The sequence below is a fragment of the Rattus norvegicus genome, chromosome 1 (genome assembly GCF_036323735.1).
Source record: "Rattus norvegicus strain BN/NHsdMcwi chromosome 1, GRCr8, whole genome shotgun sequence".
NCBI lineage: Eukaryota > Metazoa > Chordata > Mammalia > Rodentia > Muridae > Rattus > Rattus norvegicus.
In genome coordinates, this window is record NC_086019.1 from 265,374,139 (window position 1) to 265,390,614 (window position 16,476).

The 16,476-nt window shown below is 48.1% G+C and overlaps 1 protein-coding gene across 6 annotated transcripts in view; it reads right to left on the reverse strand.

The window, feature by feature from the left end:
* The window catches only part of Nrap (nebulin-related anchoring protein), a 77,906-nt gene that overhangs the window by 18,815 nt on the left and 42,615 nt on the right, over nucleotides 1–16,476 (reverse strand). For 5 of the 6 annotated variants that reach the window (XM_006231644.5, XM_008760535.4, XM_039110113.2 and 2 more), the window contains 9 exons: nucleotides 16,144–16,251; nucleotides 13,493–13,804; nucleotides 12,029–12,133; nucleotides 8,898–8,996; nucleotides 7,322–7,426; nucleotides 6,481–6,588; nucleotides 5,819–5,932; nucleotides 3,845–4,042; nucleotides 2,683–2,787 (listed from right to left, as the gene is read on the reverse strand). In XM_006231644.5, the coding sequence (XP_006231706.1) occupies nucleotides 2,683–2,787; nucleotides 3,845–4,042; nucleotides 5,819–5,932; nucleotides 6,481–6,588; nucleotides 7,322–7,426; nucleotides 8,898–8,996; nucleotides 12,029–12,133; nucleotides 13,493–13,804; nucleotides 16,144–16,251 (1,254 nt within the window). The remainder of the gene's footprint in view (nucleotides 1–2,682; nucleotides 2,788–3,844; nucleotides 4,043–5,818; nucleotides 5,933–6,480; nucleotides 6,589–7,321; nucleotides 7,427–8,897; nucleotides 8,997–12,028; nucleotides 12,134–13,492; nucleotides 13,805–16,143; nucleotides 16,252–16,476) is intronic. The other variant, XM_039110118.2, reaches the window with a different exon arrangement.

Consider the following 16,476-nt stretch of genomic DNA (forward strand, 5'->3'; position numbering starts at 1 on the left):
TCCCTATGTGTACATACATGTAGATGCCAGAGGATAGTGTGGGGTATTGTTCCCCAGAAACACTACAAATAATCTTTTTGAGATGAGTCCCTCACAGGACCTGGAACTTGCTGACAAGACAGCCTAGTGGCCAGCGACACTCAGCCCCTGTCTTTCTCCACATTGGAATTGGAAGCATATGCCACCACGCCCACTTAAGCCTCCTTCTGCCCAGGCTGCCAGACCAACCCTCTAGAGTCCAGCAGGCCATCTCCCTGTGTAAAAGAACTGGACCAGCTACACTTGCAGTCTACACTTGAGGAAATTGGAGGTCCTCAGCATCGAGGACACATGACACACTGTGCACCCTCCAAACCACACTCATGTGGGGTAACACATTTGTAATCCCAGCACCAGAGAGGCAGACATGCATACCCCTGGGGCTCACTGGGGCTCACTAGCCAGCCCGCCTAGACTGCTTACGGAGTTTTGGGTCATGGAAAGACCCTGTCTCAAAAACCAAGAAGGATGGCTCCTGAGAACAAAGTTTAGGCCCATGTACACACCCACACAATGTACACACAAACACGCACACCACACCTGCCTGTACCAGTACTCAGAAACCAGTGGCTTTATGGGTTCTCTGGAGATCCCCACGGGGCTCTGAAGGACATGGGCTATGGAGGGCTTTGATGCTGAGACAATCCTTGGAAGGCAGAGCCCAGGGCCCCTGAGCTCACAGGCACAGGGCACTGCCCACCCACCTTAGCTTGCAGGCCTGCACTAAACATCTGTCCCTCTATCCCCACCACCGTCCTGGTCCTTGAGTCCGCCAGAAGCATCATGAGGTGAGTAAGGCTCCCCATGCATTTAGAGAGCTTAGCATTCTGAGTCTGTTTACTTTTTACTAATCAGCAAGCACATTGCTGCCATCAAACACGGCTGTCAGAGAAACATCCGGCTTAAGTGCCAATCCTGACAAAAGCCGGACAGAGGGGCTCTGTATAACCCCGTGAGGCTAATTTAGAGCAGGGGATCAGAAAGGGCAGGCAACTAGGCTGAGGTCACAACACACATGAGAGCTGACCAGGAATTTCAATGTCTTATTTGTTGGTTTTCAAAGCCTTCCTGCTTTCCACTGTACCACAGGCTGCCCTTCAAAGGACCGAGGAAAAGTGCACCCTATGGGCTCATGAGTCAGATTACTTGATATTCTTGTGTGTGTGTTTGTGTGTATATGAGTGTGTATAGACAGTATGTATGTATGCATGTGCATGCATTTGTATGTATAGTGTATGCAATATGTGTGTCTGTGTGTATACAGTGAATATGTACATGTGCATGCATGTGTATGTATAATATGTATATGCACATGCATGTCTGTGTACAATGTATACTATGTGTGTGCACGGCACCCATGTGTGTGGTATATATGTATGCATGTGCAGCCATGTGTGTGTTCAGTATGTGTGTAGTATATGTGTCTGTGTGTATGCACTGTATAATGCCTGTGCATGCATGTATGTGTACAACATGTACGTGCACATGCATGCATGTTTGTGTACAGTATATGTAATGTGTGTATACATAACATGCATATGTGTATAATCTATTATGCATGTGCATGCATGTGTGTAATGCATATAGTATGTATCTACAGTGCATAAATGCATGTGTGTGCATGTGTATGAACAGTATTATAGTACGTGTTGGTATACACTGTATATATGCATGTGCATTGATATGTGTATATAGCATGTATATGCACATGCATGCAGGTTTGTGTATAGGGTATACAACGTGTATACACATGCATGCATTTATGTGTCGTGTGTGTATAGTATGTGTCTCTGTATGTATACACTGTGTATATGCATGTGGGTGCACCTGTGTAGAGTATGTGTATGTACATCCATATTTTTATACAGTGTATACAATGTGTGTACATGTGCATGTACAATGTGTACATATGCGTGTGTGTACAGTGTGTATATGTGCATACATATGTATGCAATGTGCATGCATGCATATATAAGCATGCATGTGTACAGTGTGTGACCATGTGTGTACATGTGTGTACAATGTGTACGTATGCATGTACATGCATGTGTGTGTGCGGTGTGCATGTGCATACATGTGTGTGCAATATGTATGTATGCATGCACAAGCATGTATGCATATAGTGTGTGTGCATGTGCACGCATGTGCATGTGCAATATGTATGTATGCATGTACAAGCATGTATGCATACAGTGTATGTGTGCATGTGCATACATGTGTGTGTATGAATACCAGAGGTCAATGTCGGTTATCTTCCTCTAACATTTTATTGTAGAGAGGGTCTCTCACTGAACCTGGGACTCACTGCTTCACCTAGACTCACTGGCCAGTAAGCTGCCATCCTCCTGCCTCCACTTACTCAGAACTGGGATTACAGATGAACACAGTGGTGCTTGACTATGTAAGTGGGTGCTGGGGGTCGTCACGCTCACTCATTTAGCCTTATCTCCTGAGTCATCTCCCCAGTCCCACCAAGCTTTCTTAGGTGGAGTCCAATCTGAATGAAAACTTCAGTAAGACCAAATACCCAGGACAAGAGGTGACAGCTTAACCCCCAGCAGCCTGAGTGGTGGGACACACAACCACTGGGGGGTCTGCCACGGACATCCCGTAGCACCATCACCCTCTGGAGTCCCATGTTACCTCACTGATGAGCTCAGAGGCTTTCTTTCTTCCTTCAATCTCCAGTGCTCCAGGAATGACACAGGGAACGCCACGCATGAAGTTCAAGTCCGATCGGTACAGATTCTACAAGGAATATACAAACATCAGAAAAGCCAAACTCTGATCAGTGAAGCAAGAGAAGCCAGGGTGCCCGGACACCATCTGGAAGCGCACGGCTAGGACTCCAGGCAGCCTGGGTCTGTCTGTACAGATGTGGCGCCACTCAACAACGCTGCTCATACTTCTCGGTAAAAGGCTTATCAGGGGAGAACGTGGGTCAGACGGAAATCACTCGGCTGTCACTTCTCTGTGAGTAGCTGTGACAGGGATCCGGATGGAGTTCTGTTTTCATGTGAGCTATCAAAACCTAAATACTGGAGAGAATTGTGGCTAGAAAGTCAGGTGTCTCGGGGCAAATGTACAAATGCTTTAACCAGTCTTTCAAACAAAAGCCAGCAGCAGTGGGTGGTATTAATTAATCATGGGTTAAAGGAAGAACTAATGAACGAATCCTAAATAAGTTGGCAAAGACTCGCTCAGGTCTGCACCTCTGTGGGTAAGTGTATTTTCAACCCTAACCCTGAGTGATTTGGAATGACAGTTAACGAGTCCCCCAGTTTACTCCCCTCAGCTGGTAAAGCTCTGGGTGTGCCACCCTCCAACTGTTACCACAGCACCAGACAGGGCAAACTCCAGGGCTCTGCATAAGTGACAAATGGCCTACAGTGAGCGTGGCAGCTCCTTCATCCCTACAGCGGCCAGGGACAGATCCTGAAAACCCACAAACCCACGTGGCATCCCTCCCCATCCCTCGGGTACAGTTGACCCCATTCAGACTACTCAGTTCCCTCCCATGTGCCTAAGATTTCTCTGAGCAGTAAGCACTATTAACGCAGGGATATCATGGGGATTAAATGAGGTGATTTCCAAATACAACACTTTGAATCCAACAGGAATTCTCGAGGAATCAGGGCTATTCTCACTGTGTGGACTGTGTGGGAGCTCTTAGGCTAGATAAAGAAGAGTTTAAGTTGCCTGACCTAAAGAGGCCACCGAGAGCCACAAAGGAACTTGAGGGCCACTGCCTTGTGATCTGAGCTGGCAGGAGAAGGGTCCTGAGGGAGAGGTCCGGGCACTTTACCTCACTCTGTAACTTGTGAGCTTTCTTGGCACAGCGCAGCCTCAGGTCTTCTGCCAAGGATGTGTGTTGGGGGAGCGGGTGTCTGTAGTCCTGGTTGCTGGCCAGGGTCTGAGCCTTCTTGGCATGCACCAAGGTTACCATATCCAGCGGCAGATGGAAGTGAGCCTTTGAGTGTTCAAAGCCTTTCTTATAATTCACCTGGAGGGGCAGACAGATCGGCAGCCACCATTTCAAAGGTGCCATTTGCACAGGATCATCAGGGAGAGCAACTAGGACACAACTGTCCCATCCAGTGGAGGCACGGGTGGAGGTCCATGCTGCCCCCTTGCAGACGGGGACTTAATAAGTATGCTTCAGCCTGGTTCATGACTTTGCAACTCTTGGCCCTGGAAGTCATTGGCCTGGGTACAGGGCCATGGCTCCCTGACTAGGGGGCAATATAGACAAGAGGCATATCCAATGCCAGTGCTCCCCTGATCAATTTCCTAGATCGCCCCATTCTACATTGTCAAAAGTCAGCTCCATCCAGTGTATTCCCCCGCCCCAATATCTGCCCAAGTTCAGGGGTTCTCAGCTCATGGCACTTGGCAGAGAGCTTCGTCAAACATTAGATGGATTCCTAGTCAATCTGAGAGCCAGCAGGAGGGGGAGGGCTGTCTGGAAAGTAAGTCTGAGAATAGATACCCGTCCCCAAGCACAACATCTATCTTGAAAACTGAGGGAGGAACCCATTTCAGGCTCCCCAGCCTCCCCAGCCCTGGGGGGAGCTGTGTAAAGGCTGGTACTCCTCACCCGGGGCCTCCTCAGAAATAGAGTGCATACTAACCACAGACTGACCTCTGACACTCCACACCTCCCACTCATGAATCATTCCCTCACCCTCAGAACAAGGCCAGCTCCCATCTAATCCCATACTCAGAGGTCAGCGACCCAAGACAAAAGGCAAGGGTGGAGACAGGAAGACTGAGGCAGAGAAAAATGGCAGAGAAGAGGTGAAGCTGTGGGGTGGGGGAGAGAGAGAGGGGGAAGGAGGGAGGAAGCAAGGGAAGAGGGAAGGGGAGAAAGAGGTGGATCAGGAGGGGGAGGGGGAGAGGGAGATGGAGAGAGGGAAGGAGAGGGGAGAAAGGGAGGAGGAAAGAGAGGAGAGAGAAAGAGAGGGAGAGGAAGAGAGAGGGGGAGAAAGGGAGAGGGAGAGAGAGGGAGAGAGGGAGAGAGGGAAAGGGAGAGGGAGAGAGAGAGCAAGAGCATGTATTGCCTCTCTCTAGATGACTCTGGGCAAGGGACTGAGCCATTCACTCTTGACCTCAATAAGTTAGTGGAGACCCTAGTTAAATGAGATAATACATACCCCTGTAACATGTTGGGCACAGATTTCACCCCTCACATTTGCCCCTCACACATGTGCAAGGAGGTTGTATACACACCTGTGCACCAGAGTCCACACAAACATATTAATCGTCAAAGGGTGATAGCAAATCAGGTGCCTACATTTATGTGAGCACAAAGAAGAGTAAAGTGGTGTGCGTGTGTGTGTGTGTATGTGCGTGTGTGCGTGTACAAGTACATACCCCATCTCCACAAAACTGTTACTGAGCAACTTCAACTGGCTCCAGCCTCCAGGAATCCAGTCTAGCATCTAACAAGCATTCTAGAACTTTCGTACAAATCCTTTTCCGTTTCCAAATACTTTCAGTCATTCACTCTGTGGCCTAAGTATCTCTGCAGGCCAAACCCACCTCACAGACCACCTAGATCCGAGTCTAAGAATACCCAGTCCACAAGGGACCTAGGAGGCCCACAAATCTGAGCACATTCTAATGAAGAAGAAGCTAAAACCCTGAAGGAGATTTCATGACTCTACCCTGCAAATCAGGAGCGATCACATCACCCACTCCCCAGAGGCTGGGGGACCTAGGCTGGCTGTTCCAGGACCAGCGTCAGGTGGGCCCAGCTCCTGCCTCTCCTCCTACTTACATCACTCTGCAGTGAGGTCGCGTGTACTGAATGTGCAAGGCTGAGGTCATCTTCCAAGCTCCGGGAGCCGAGCAGCTGCCCTTTCATTCTCTCAAATGCTTCTTTGTATTTGTACTAAAGGGAGAGAGAGCGGGAGAGAGTAACAGCTCGGGGACAAGGGACACAGAATGGAAGAGGTGGGTATTGGGCGAACATGTTTTGTTCTTTTGACAGTAACTGGGAGAGTTAAAAGGGAGCGCGCAGGAGTCGTCGGAAAAGTCTATTCTTTCATATGCAAGACTCCCAATGACTAAAGGGCTCCAATTTGAAATGGCAGAAGCGTTAGCACTTGGGCAGCCAGGGCTGGGAGACAGTGCGGGCATCGTTAGTGGGTTCCTCACAGACTGGCTTTATGAAAACTCTTGGTGGAAGGTGCATTTCATCCGCCCAGGGTCTGTGTTTACAGTCCGGCACTGGGCTTTGTGCCCTGGACTAGGGAATTGTGTGTGTGTATGTGTGTGTGTAGAGTACACTCTTTCTCACTGATTGTTATCTGATTGCCCTAACGCAGTCAGTTTGGACAGGAGAGGATATGAAATCCACAGGCAAAAGAAGGCAAGAGTTAGAGGCAAAAGAACCGAAAGAGGTTTGGAATAAATGTTGCCACAGAACTGGATGCTCACGTCACTTATAACTTCACTGGACGCCTTTGCTGCCTGGAACGGAAGGGCATCCAGCCTCAGCTTATACCCGCCGTCTCGAAGCCGGCTCCAAGACTCCTTATAGCGAGTCTGGTAGGGAGAAAGGCACAGGTCTGATAGTCTCCTACATTCTGCTTCCCCCACCCCCCTCAGGGATCTCACTCAGTAGGTCTCCCTTTCCCACCCACAGTCCCATCTGGGGTTAGAGATCAATCTTGCTTAGAATGGATTATGTCCTAGAGTGGGCTCCTGCCTCCCATCCACCCTTGACTGGTGAAGCAATAGAGAGGCTGGGGTCGGATCAAGGGCTTGCATCCCGCAGACCTAGCTAGAGCTTACTGAGTATCAAGCTCAGTAAGGAGGCACAAGGCAAGGCTGTTCTTCTAGAGATCATTACACAAGATGGAGAACAACCAGATGTCTCTGCGGAAGACCAGAGACAACTGGAGAGGGGCTCTCAGAGAAACTACACCTTGGCACCAACACCAGCTGCATCTAGCTTTATTAAGACATGTCTGTGTTCCAGCTCCTTTACGTGGAGGCCTTGATACTAAGGGAGATACTTTTCCTGTCTCCTTCTCCCCAGCGAGCTTGTGTCTTACACAGGGCACTAAACCATTACAGAGCCCAGTGCAAACATAAGTGTGGATCCCCTTGTTCCTAGCAAGCATAAACCCCAATTCATAAAGCCCATGAAGGCACTCCATCCCCTCCTGTCTCTGAACCCAGTATCCTACCATGGTGCCAGCACGGGGCACCATGATGCCCATGAAGACACCCTGTCTTCCCACCTCTGACCCAGTATCCCCTCCAGCAGTTTCACCTCGCTGATGTTCATGGCGTTCAGCTTGGCCAGCAGGACCTCGGGCAAGTCTACAGTCTGCGTGTAATGGTGCTTTAAGTTCTCTCCTTGCTCCCTGTATAGTCTCTGCGGGTGTAGAGAGGTCTTTGCATTACAGCCTGGGCAGCCGTATGTCATCGTAGAGAACTGACGGAGGCACCCTGCTTCCACCCAGACCTCTCACAGCTGACACAATGAAATTCATATCACTCTCTCATCAGCTCTAAATTCCATGACAGGCGGAAACCTTCCCCACCACCAAGGTTTCACTTAAGTTCCGCTGGGACAAGCGTCAACTGGAGAAAATGAGGTCTGGCCGCCCTTGACTCATCTGGCTATTCTCCTGGCTATGCAATAAGGACTGGGGACCCAGAAGGCATGCAGGGATGACATTCTGCAGGGGATGGCACAAGCCCACCTAAACCTTCCTTCTGTCCCCACCTTTAGGATTCCTGACCTAATACATATTCTCCTTCCAAGTTTCTTTACCAGAACCTCACGGGGAGCTTCAGGCAGCTTGCAAGTTTGCTTGGTGGCACATAGAGTTGGCACAGCCACCGAAGAAACTTTCAGAATTATGTGTTTCCGTCCCAGTGCCTATCGGACATATCCAGGCTTCTGCATATCACAGCAGTGCCCCCTAGAGTTGGTTAGGGTAAGGACACAGCGAGTGCTTTTCTTCCTCAAGAAATTCTTGTTCAACTATGTTTCTCAAGAATTCTATTTGATTCTGATTAGCAGGTAAACAAGAAATCGGTTCCTAAGCCCAAGAACCTGGGAAGGGTGCCATCTCACGGCCTGAACAGTACATAGGCCCTCTGTAGACAAAGACACAACCAGAATTTCTTATAAAGCCATACGGAGAATTTTGAAAACTGGATCCCAGGGTTTGTAAATATTTTTATGTGTCAGACATTTGACTATTTTAAGATATTTCAAAGCCAAGCCTGCCTTACACACAGATCTGTGGACTTCGCTCCATAGTAGCAGCCCATTAATTCCTGTGCTCATGGGAGTTTTTATAAGACCTCAATGTTCTATTTAATCTCTAGTGAACTGAGCATGGGGTCAAATCTTGGTTTCTAGTAATATTCAGAATACGGTAAGTTGGCTCAAATCCATAAATCAGCCTCAAATCATCTTTGAAAGTCTGGGGAAATGAGAACACAGTGTTAATGTCTGCCCTCGGATCCCAAAGAGGCCCGAGACTCACTCCAATTAGCCAGAATCTTACTCCAAGTTCCAGGTCTGAAAACAACATTTTTGAACAAAAGGAGGAGGGGGAAAGGGACCTCGTGGCCACAAATCTGCAAGCTATGCAGAGGCGAGGAGGGAGAGCATCCAAGGCAGCAGGGGGATGCAGAGCCCCACTTGGCACGGGAGTACAGGCACGCTCTGTTTGCAGCCTAATGAGGAAGGAACCCCACCAAGGGGAGCTTCATGAAAGACAAGGGTCCCTTCATCCTCGGGACGACAGAAGGAGCAGACCGGAGATCCCCTCCGCTTCAATCACACCGCTGAAAGAGAGCACACTCTCGGAGTGTACATTATCACTTACATCCACTGCTTGGGTATAACTAATCCTGGCCTGGACCATCTCCGGAGTGTCTTTAATACTGGTAAACTTCAAAGCATCTGGATGCTGACGGTACTTCTTCTGTTGAGCAGGGAAAGATCAAAGCTGTGAATTTTGCGAGGCTCTTTCATGCCGTTTGAAAGAGGGAAAATCACAGGTTGCTTGAGATTAGAGTGAATTTGCGAACATAATTATTGTTCTGCTTCCCTCCATCTTTATGTCTTAGGCGCCTCCAGGTTAATATTTGTCTCAATTTAAGAATAACCTCATGACAATTAACATTAAAGTACCACTACCTGGTGCAAAGACAACATCTCGAAATTAGATTACACCAGTAAAATACTACAGGGTCCACACTTGCAAAGCCGTCCCTTCGAGAGGCTTCAAATTCTGGGTCGCAGGTGTTTACGTCTTAGTTTGGCAAGAAAGTGCATTCCTGGTTACATTTGTCGATTGAAGGTTTCTGTTTTCCTTCCCCCCAAAGGACCCAGCAGACATCATTACAGCCAAAACCCTGCATTTAATACGCAGGGCGTGTTCAGGGTAGACTATGCTTTATTTAGTATATGTGCTAATTCTCAGACATCACCAAAGGGCAAGGGTCCTGGTACCCTTGAAAGGAACGCTCACCCCATTGGAAAGACATGGAACGTGCACACTAAACAAAACCAAAAGCAACAGAACATGTAAACTGCCGGCAGAGACTGCATGACTCTGTTTGAAGAACTCTGGATATCATGGTCACATTCACTCCATGTCCTTTTAACCAGAGCACATTTTTCAGAGCCTGAAATATTATAGTCTTAATGGTACGGTGGAGTGTATTTTCCCCCGGGGATCATATTATTCTATAAACACCTGCTCACGTGTCTGCTCGAGCTTGTGTACACTGTACTAGGCTCTCTCAGGGGCAACTAAAGCCAGCTGGCCACCTGTGTTTTGCAAATGAAGCTTTACTATAACGTTCCCTGACATATTCTCCATAAACATTTTCAGTGAGCTGTGATGGAAACTATGCAATCAGCAAAGCTAAAAATATTCGCTAGCTGGGGCTAAGCCGAAGAGTTGTAATGACTCCTGTGTCACACCTCAGACGTGTGTGTGTTCACATGTGCACATGCGTGCACGTGCGTTTGCATCTGTTTCTGTGTTTATATGTGAATGCATTTGTAAATGTATTTGTGGATGTGTGGATGAACACATGCATACATGTGTGTGCACGTGTGAATTCAATTACACATGTGTGGATGAATGTGTACATGTGTGAGTGAATGCATTCATGTATGTGTTCCATGTGTGTGAATGTATGTGCACACGTGTGTGGATGGATGTATACATGTGTGAACAAATGTATTCACGTATGTGTGTGTATATATGTGAATGTGTGTACATGTATGTGTGAAGGTATGTTTCCATGTGTGGGTGAATGTATACATGTATGTGTGCATGCGTGTGTTTGTGAATTCATATATCCATGGGTATTTGCATAAATATGTCTGTGATCGTGTCCATATTCATTTGTGGCTCTTTCCACAGTGTCTAGCATTCTCTCTGAAAGATAATCAGCCCAATTTGACAGGAACCTAGAAACGTCAGGTAGTTGGGGGAAATTGTTAAAATTCATCTTGCCTAATAAAAAGTTTGATAACTAGTCTGAGGCAAAGATGTTGAGAACGTAAGCAAATTTCTTGAGAAAGTCTGCAAAATGAGGAAAGTATTTATGACAAAGTAATAGCACGATGGAGCAAATTATCCTCCTGAAAGTCCTTGGAGGCAGACTTAGACACATACAGAAACCATCTGGAAGTCTAGACTGAAAATGAGCAGGTAGGGAATGAAGGTTCCCCTTTATGAGAGGGCCCAATGCTAAGCGGTCAGTATGATTAATCCTTGAATGTAAAAGGCTGTTCCCATAGTTTTGAATGTTTATGCTGCTGAGAGGCTCTTTCTGAATTAAACAGAAAACCACAGACCCACATCGACCCCACTGAGGTCTCAGGATTCTCTGAGTCTTCAGTAACAAAGAAGGTCTCTGAAAATCAGGTCAGTGTGTAACAGGGCACATTTAGCAGTTTCATCTAATGTGCAAGGAGACTTCACTGCAGATCCTTACAATACCGGGCAAGAGCATTACAAAATCAGCATGGCTGCCATTCAATAAGACTATGCATTCAATAAGAAACGTGCTTTGAAACAAGCCTTCAAGGGCTATGTAAACTTAGGGCTCCTCCCTGTCCAGAAAGTTCCAGAAACATCAGTCTACTCTAAAGATGACAGAATGCTCACTTGCCTTCTAGACACAGGCCTTCCCAACAGTCATGAAGGGGGTTTGAATTTGGGAGTTTGGTGGTGCTAAGGCTCTAATGAGTTCAAGCTTCAAACCACAGTTCTCAGAGGCGCTCTGTGCGGCAGCCATTCTGCCCCCTAGAGGGCATCTGCTGCCTGCCCACATCTGCAACCTTTCAGGTTACCACCGCTGGACAGAGAGTGCTTCTGACACCTAGAGGCCAGAGATGCTAGAACTGACAATATGTCAACAGCACAGAGGCAGAACCCGACCCTCGTGGTCTTTAAAAGTGCTGCTCAGGGAAACTGCCCAGAGATCAGGAGAATGGCTGCTCTCATAAGCAGACCTGCCTTCAGGTCCACTAGGGTGGCTGCAACCTGACAGTAGAAGAGACTTGTCCCTCCCAGGAGAAAGAAACAGCTAGATCCCTGTGTTGGATAGCATTGTGGATATTCACACGCTGTGTATACGGGTGCGACCAGGTGCGACAGAGGAGAAATGGCACGGCGCTGCAGACCTATCTTACGCCATCTCTCCCGGGCTGCTTCATTAGAAAGGTGAGGGGCGGGGAGCAGTCGAGCCCCTTTGGTGGTCATTATTTTACATAATCTCACTTGTCACCCACTTTGTTTTGGCCGGGGCTCTATGGGTCCCTACTGGTGTGTGTTTGGTGTGTGGGTTCTCTCTAATTACCAGCCCTAGTCCGGGTTTGGAGACCTTTTCATGTGGCTTTGCCTTTTGAGTGGAAATTATTTTAATTTCACACAGAAATGCCGCACGCCTGATGCAACCAAGCCCCATCACGCGCACTGTCAGGGAATCTCACCTCGCTAATGAGTTCTCCTGCCTTCTTCGCCTGCTCCACATTTAATGACCCGGTGGCCACCCAGCCTGTGCCTTTCATCCACTTCATGTCTGCCCTGTATTGGTTCTGACAAAGGAAAAAGGAAGGGGGAGAGGCAGGCTGCTGTCACTGCGAAGCCATTTAAAGGGCTGATAGCGTTCCCAATGTGCCCCTGGTGCCAGCTGAGTCAAATCAAAGCCATTGTCTTACCTGTTTCTGAGGAGTCATGGGGAAGGCCCCCAAATATACAAATTAACCCCCCTTTAGTCAGAGGTTTACCTGCAGATAGCGGCTTTAGGCCCTACCCAACATTAGGCATGCAGAAGGTGCTGAGTCAACCTGGGCCCTCACTGGGGGCTCATGTCTTCCCTCTGGGCAAAAGCATCTTCCTTGTTGTCTGCACCAGCATTGTTTAAAACGACAGGCGGGGGAGAAGACAACGATGGCTCACAACAGAACCAAGCAGGAGCTATTGGACGGACCCTCATGGCATCAAATCTTTCCTCCCAGCACTGTGGGGCATGGGAGGACAGGTCTCACTTCTTCACTAGCGACTGAATGAATAGTTTTAATGAAAATTATTTAAGTGGACGCTTTTCTCTAAGAGTAGTCTATCATCTGTCCTGAAACAGACATGCCAGGAAGGGGTACAGGGATATTCCCCTCTCCCCTGGCTCGAGCTCTCTCTCTCTCTCTCTCTCTCTCTCTCTCTCTCTCTCTCTCTCTCTCTCTCACACACACACACACACACACACACTCACACACACTCACACACACTTTTTCCTCTCACACATGCACTCTGTCACACACACATACTCTCTTTTTATCTCTTTCTCACACATACACACACACATTCACACACACTCATACATTCACAGACGCACACACCACACATACACACACTCACACACTCTTTCTCTCACACTCATACTCTTTTTTTCTCTCTCACACACTCACACACACTCATACACTCACAGACACACACCACACATGCTCACACACTTTCACACACACACTCACACACACTCATACACTCACAGACACACCACACACACACTCACATACTCACACATACACACATTTACACACTCACACTCAGACACGCACACACTCACACACATACACACACTCACATACTCACACATACACACACTCACATACTCACACATACACACATTTACACACTCACACTCAGACACGTACACACACTCACACACACATTCACACACTCACACACACACATTCACACACACATTCACACACATACACTCACACACTCACATACACATACACACATTTACACACTCACTCACACTCAGACACGCACACTCTCTCTCACACACACATTCACACACACTCACACACACACATTCACACACACACTCACACACACACACACCCTCATACACACTGTTCTGTGTATACAGGCAGAGGCTGTGAGCTTACATCACTCTGCAGGCTGTAGGCCTTCTTGGCCCACTCCACCTTCATGTCTGTGGGCAGAGCTGTGAAACAGTGCGACGCCGTCCTGTAGCCTACATCTGTGGCTAAGTGCTGCGCCTGGCGAGCATGGGCGAGGTGAATCATGTCGAGGGAGACGTGGTACTGAGATCTGGTATCTTCAAAGCCCTTCTTGTACTCCAGTTCACTCTGTAGCTTAGACATCTGCAGCGAGTGGCTCATCTGCGAATCCCCCTGTGCGCTCTTCGCCCCGATGAGTTTCCCTCTGGACCTTTCATAGTCCTCCTTGTACTTCACCTAGGTGGGAAGCACAGAGCGGGACACGGCTCAGTCTCCTCAAGAAGCCAGGAGGCTTCAAAACGCAGGCAGGAGGTTAACGACAGCCATTGATCTGGTATTAGCCCTATTAGTGGGCAACTGATGGCTTTTAGTTACAATGTTCTATTGTCCGTAAAGATTCCAAGTCAGCCGCAATTCTGCCATATGGTGTTACAACGCAATCAGTCCAAAGAAGGGCTTCCCATCAAACTGACAAATGGAGTATCAATCCCCACAGAATGCTGGATGTCATTACAGACCTGCGCCACACCTCTGTGAGGCGTCATCTCCGCCCTCTAAACTCAAGACATCCTTCACTTGACTGCTCTTTAATCCTCTGTACTTTTAAAGGCTTAATTTATTTTGTTTACGTTTATGGCTGTTTTGCCTGCACTGACATTTATGCAAATATGAATGCAGTGCTCAAAGAAGCCAGAAGAGGGCATCAGGTCCTCAGGAACTGGAGTTAGAGATGTTTTGTGAGCAGCCAAGAGGGTGCTAGTAATTGAATCCTCCCAGGGCTCTTGACTGAAAAGGCATGTTGCCAGCATTTTAAGATCCTGTGGTGTGTGTGTGTGTGTGTGTGTGTGTGTGTGTGTGTGTGTGTGTGTGTGTGTGTGCGTGCACATATATAAAGTGCCAAGGGAGTGCAGAGGGACACTTCAGACGTCCTGGAGCTAGACTTACAGGCAGTTGTGGGGCACCTGATATGGTTGCTAGACCCAAACTCCAGTCCTCTGGAAAAGCAGCAAATGCTTGTCACCTCCCAGCCATTGCCTAGCCCCACATTTGATTTCTTTTTAAATAACCTGTTGTCACCCGCAAAAGCTGACCTGGAATCTTTGTGGATAACAGAAAAGTATAACTAAACAGCACAGAGCACCCCAAGGACAGCTGCCATTGAACCAGAAGAGAGAGCTGTGAGGACGGTTTGAAGAGCACAGAGTCCAGTCAGGTGGCACCGTGTTCAGCGCTGCCATTCTTGCTCTGTGAGGAGACTCTATGCTCATCTTCCAACGACAGCATTGACACCGTCTCTGTTTATTGTGGGCCAGACAAGGGATAAGCCAAGGGCACTCATGCACCCACTCATTGCATTATAACATGTTATATGGCAGAGTATATACCACCAAACCACTGGATAAGTTGTTAGTTGTTATTCTCTCTCTCTCTCTCTCTCTCTCTCTCCTCTCCTCTCCCTCCCTACTCCCTTTTCCCTTCTCCCTCCTCCCTTTTCCTTTCTCCCTCCTCCTCCTTTCTTCCCTCTCTCCTCCTTCCTCCCCCTCCTCCTTCCTCCCTCCTCCTTCCTCCCTCCTCCTTTCTCCTTCCTCCTTTCTTCCCTCCCTTCTCCCTTCTCTCTCCTACTTTTATCCCTTCCTTTCACCTCCTCCTTCCTTCCTCTCTTCTCCCTCCTCCCTCCCTCGTCCCCCTCCTTTCCTCCCTCCCTCCCCCTTCCTCCCTCCTCCTTTTTCCCTCCTCCTTTTTTCCCTCCCTTCTTCCTCCTCCCTCCCTCATCCCCCTCCTTTCCTCCCTCCCTCCTCCTTCCTTCCCTCCCTGTATGTATGTTTTGTTTTATTTTTAGTTTGTGTTTTGTGCTCTTCTTGTTGGGTTTTGCACTTGTTGTTTAGCCTGGTTTTGTTGGCTGTGTCTTTGGAAGCGGGTGCTGAGCCCAGATTCCCATAGTGAGGCAGACCTTAAACTTGCATCTTCCTGTCTCTGCCTCTAGAATGTTGAGACTACAGAAATGGGCTACCATAGTCAGTCCCCCTTGCTCTTCTTCCCCATCTCACCCCCTTCCTTCAATCCTGTCTGTGCATGTCTTTCAAACATTACTTTTTCTCAAGGTAGCAAGCACAGATCTTTTCTACCCTCAGGCCCACTTACTGCCTACCTAAGCCATAATGGATTGCACGGACAGAAGGTGCATATTGCTCTGCCTCAGGTCCTCATAATCTTGCAATTACCAGTTTGCCAGTAACTGAGATATGGAAAGATTTAACCATCTGCTTACATTGCTCACAGAACCAATACATGACAGAGAAGGGCTTTGATCCCAAGTCTGTCTAACCCATGAATGTATTCTCTGAACCATGAACAGGCTGTGTCTCGGTCTCCCAAGAAGGAGTGGATGTTGCAAGACTCTTGCTACTGAGGTTTCGGCTTGCCCAAAAGTCGGAGTGTGTGGTGACAGCCCTGACTGCAGGAGTGATGACCTCACTGTGAAGCACTTGCCATGATCCCAATTCCCCATAAGAGCCCCCAAGATTTGGGGAGATGAAGATCCTGCCCAGACAGGCTCTAGGGCCTGAGGGACTCACCTCACTAGCCAGGTCTCTCTTGGCTTTGGCTGTCAGGAATGTCAAGGAGTCAAGTCTCAGCTCAAATCCTTTTGCCTTCTGCTTTTCCCAGCTGCTCTTGTACAGGGTCTGGGGAGATTTAAGGGAGCCGTGAATATCTTTAAGCGAGAGGGTTACTCTAGAACAAGTGGTTCTCAACCTTCCTAATGCTACAACCCTTTAACATAGTCCCTCATGTTGTGGTGACCCCCAACCATAAAATCATTTTCATTGCTACTTCATGACTGCATTTTTGCTAGTTACAAATTGTAATGTAAATATCTGATATATAGGACATCTTATATACAACCCCTG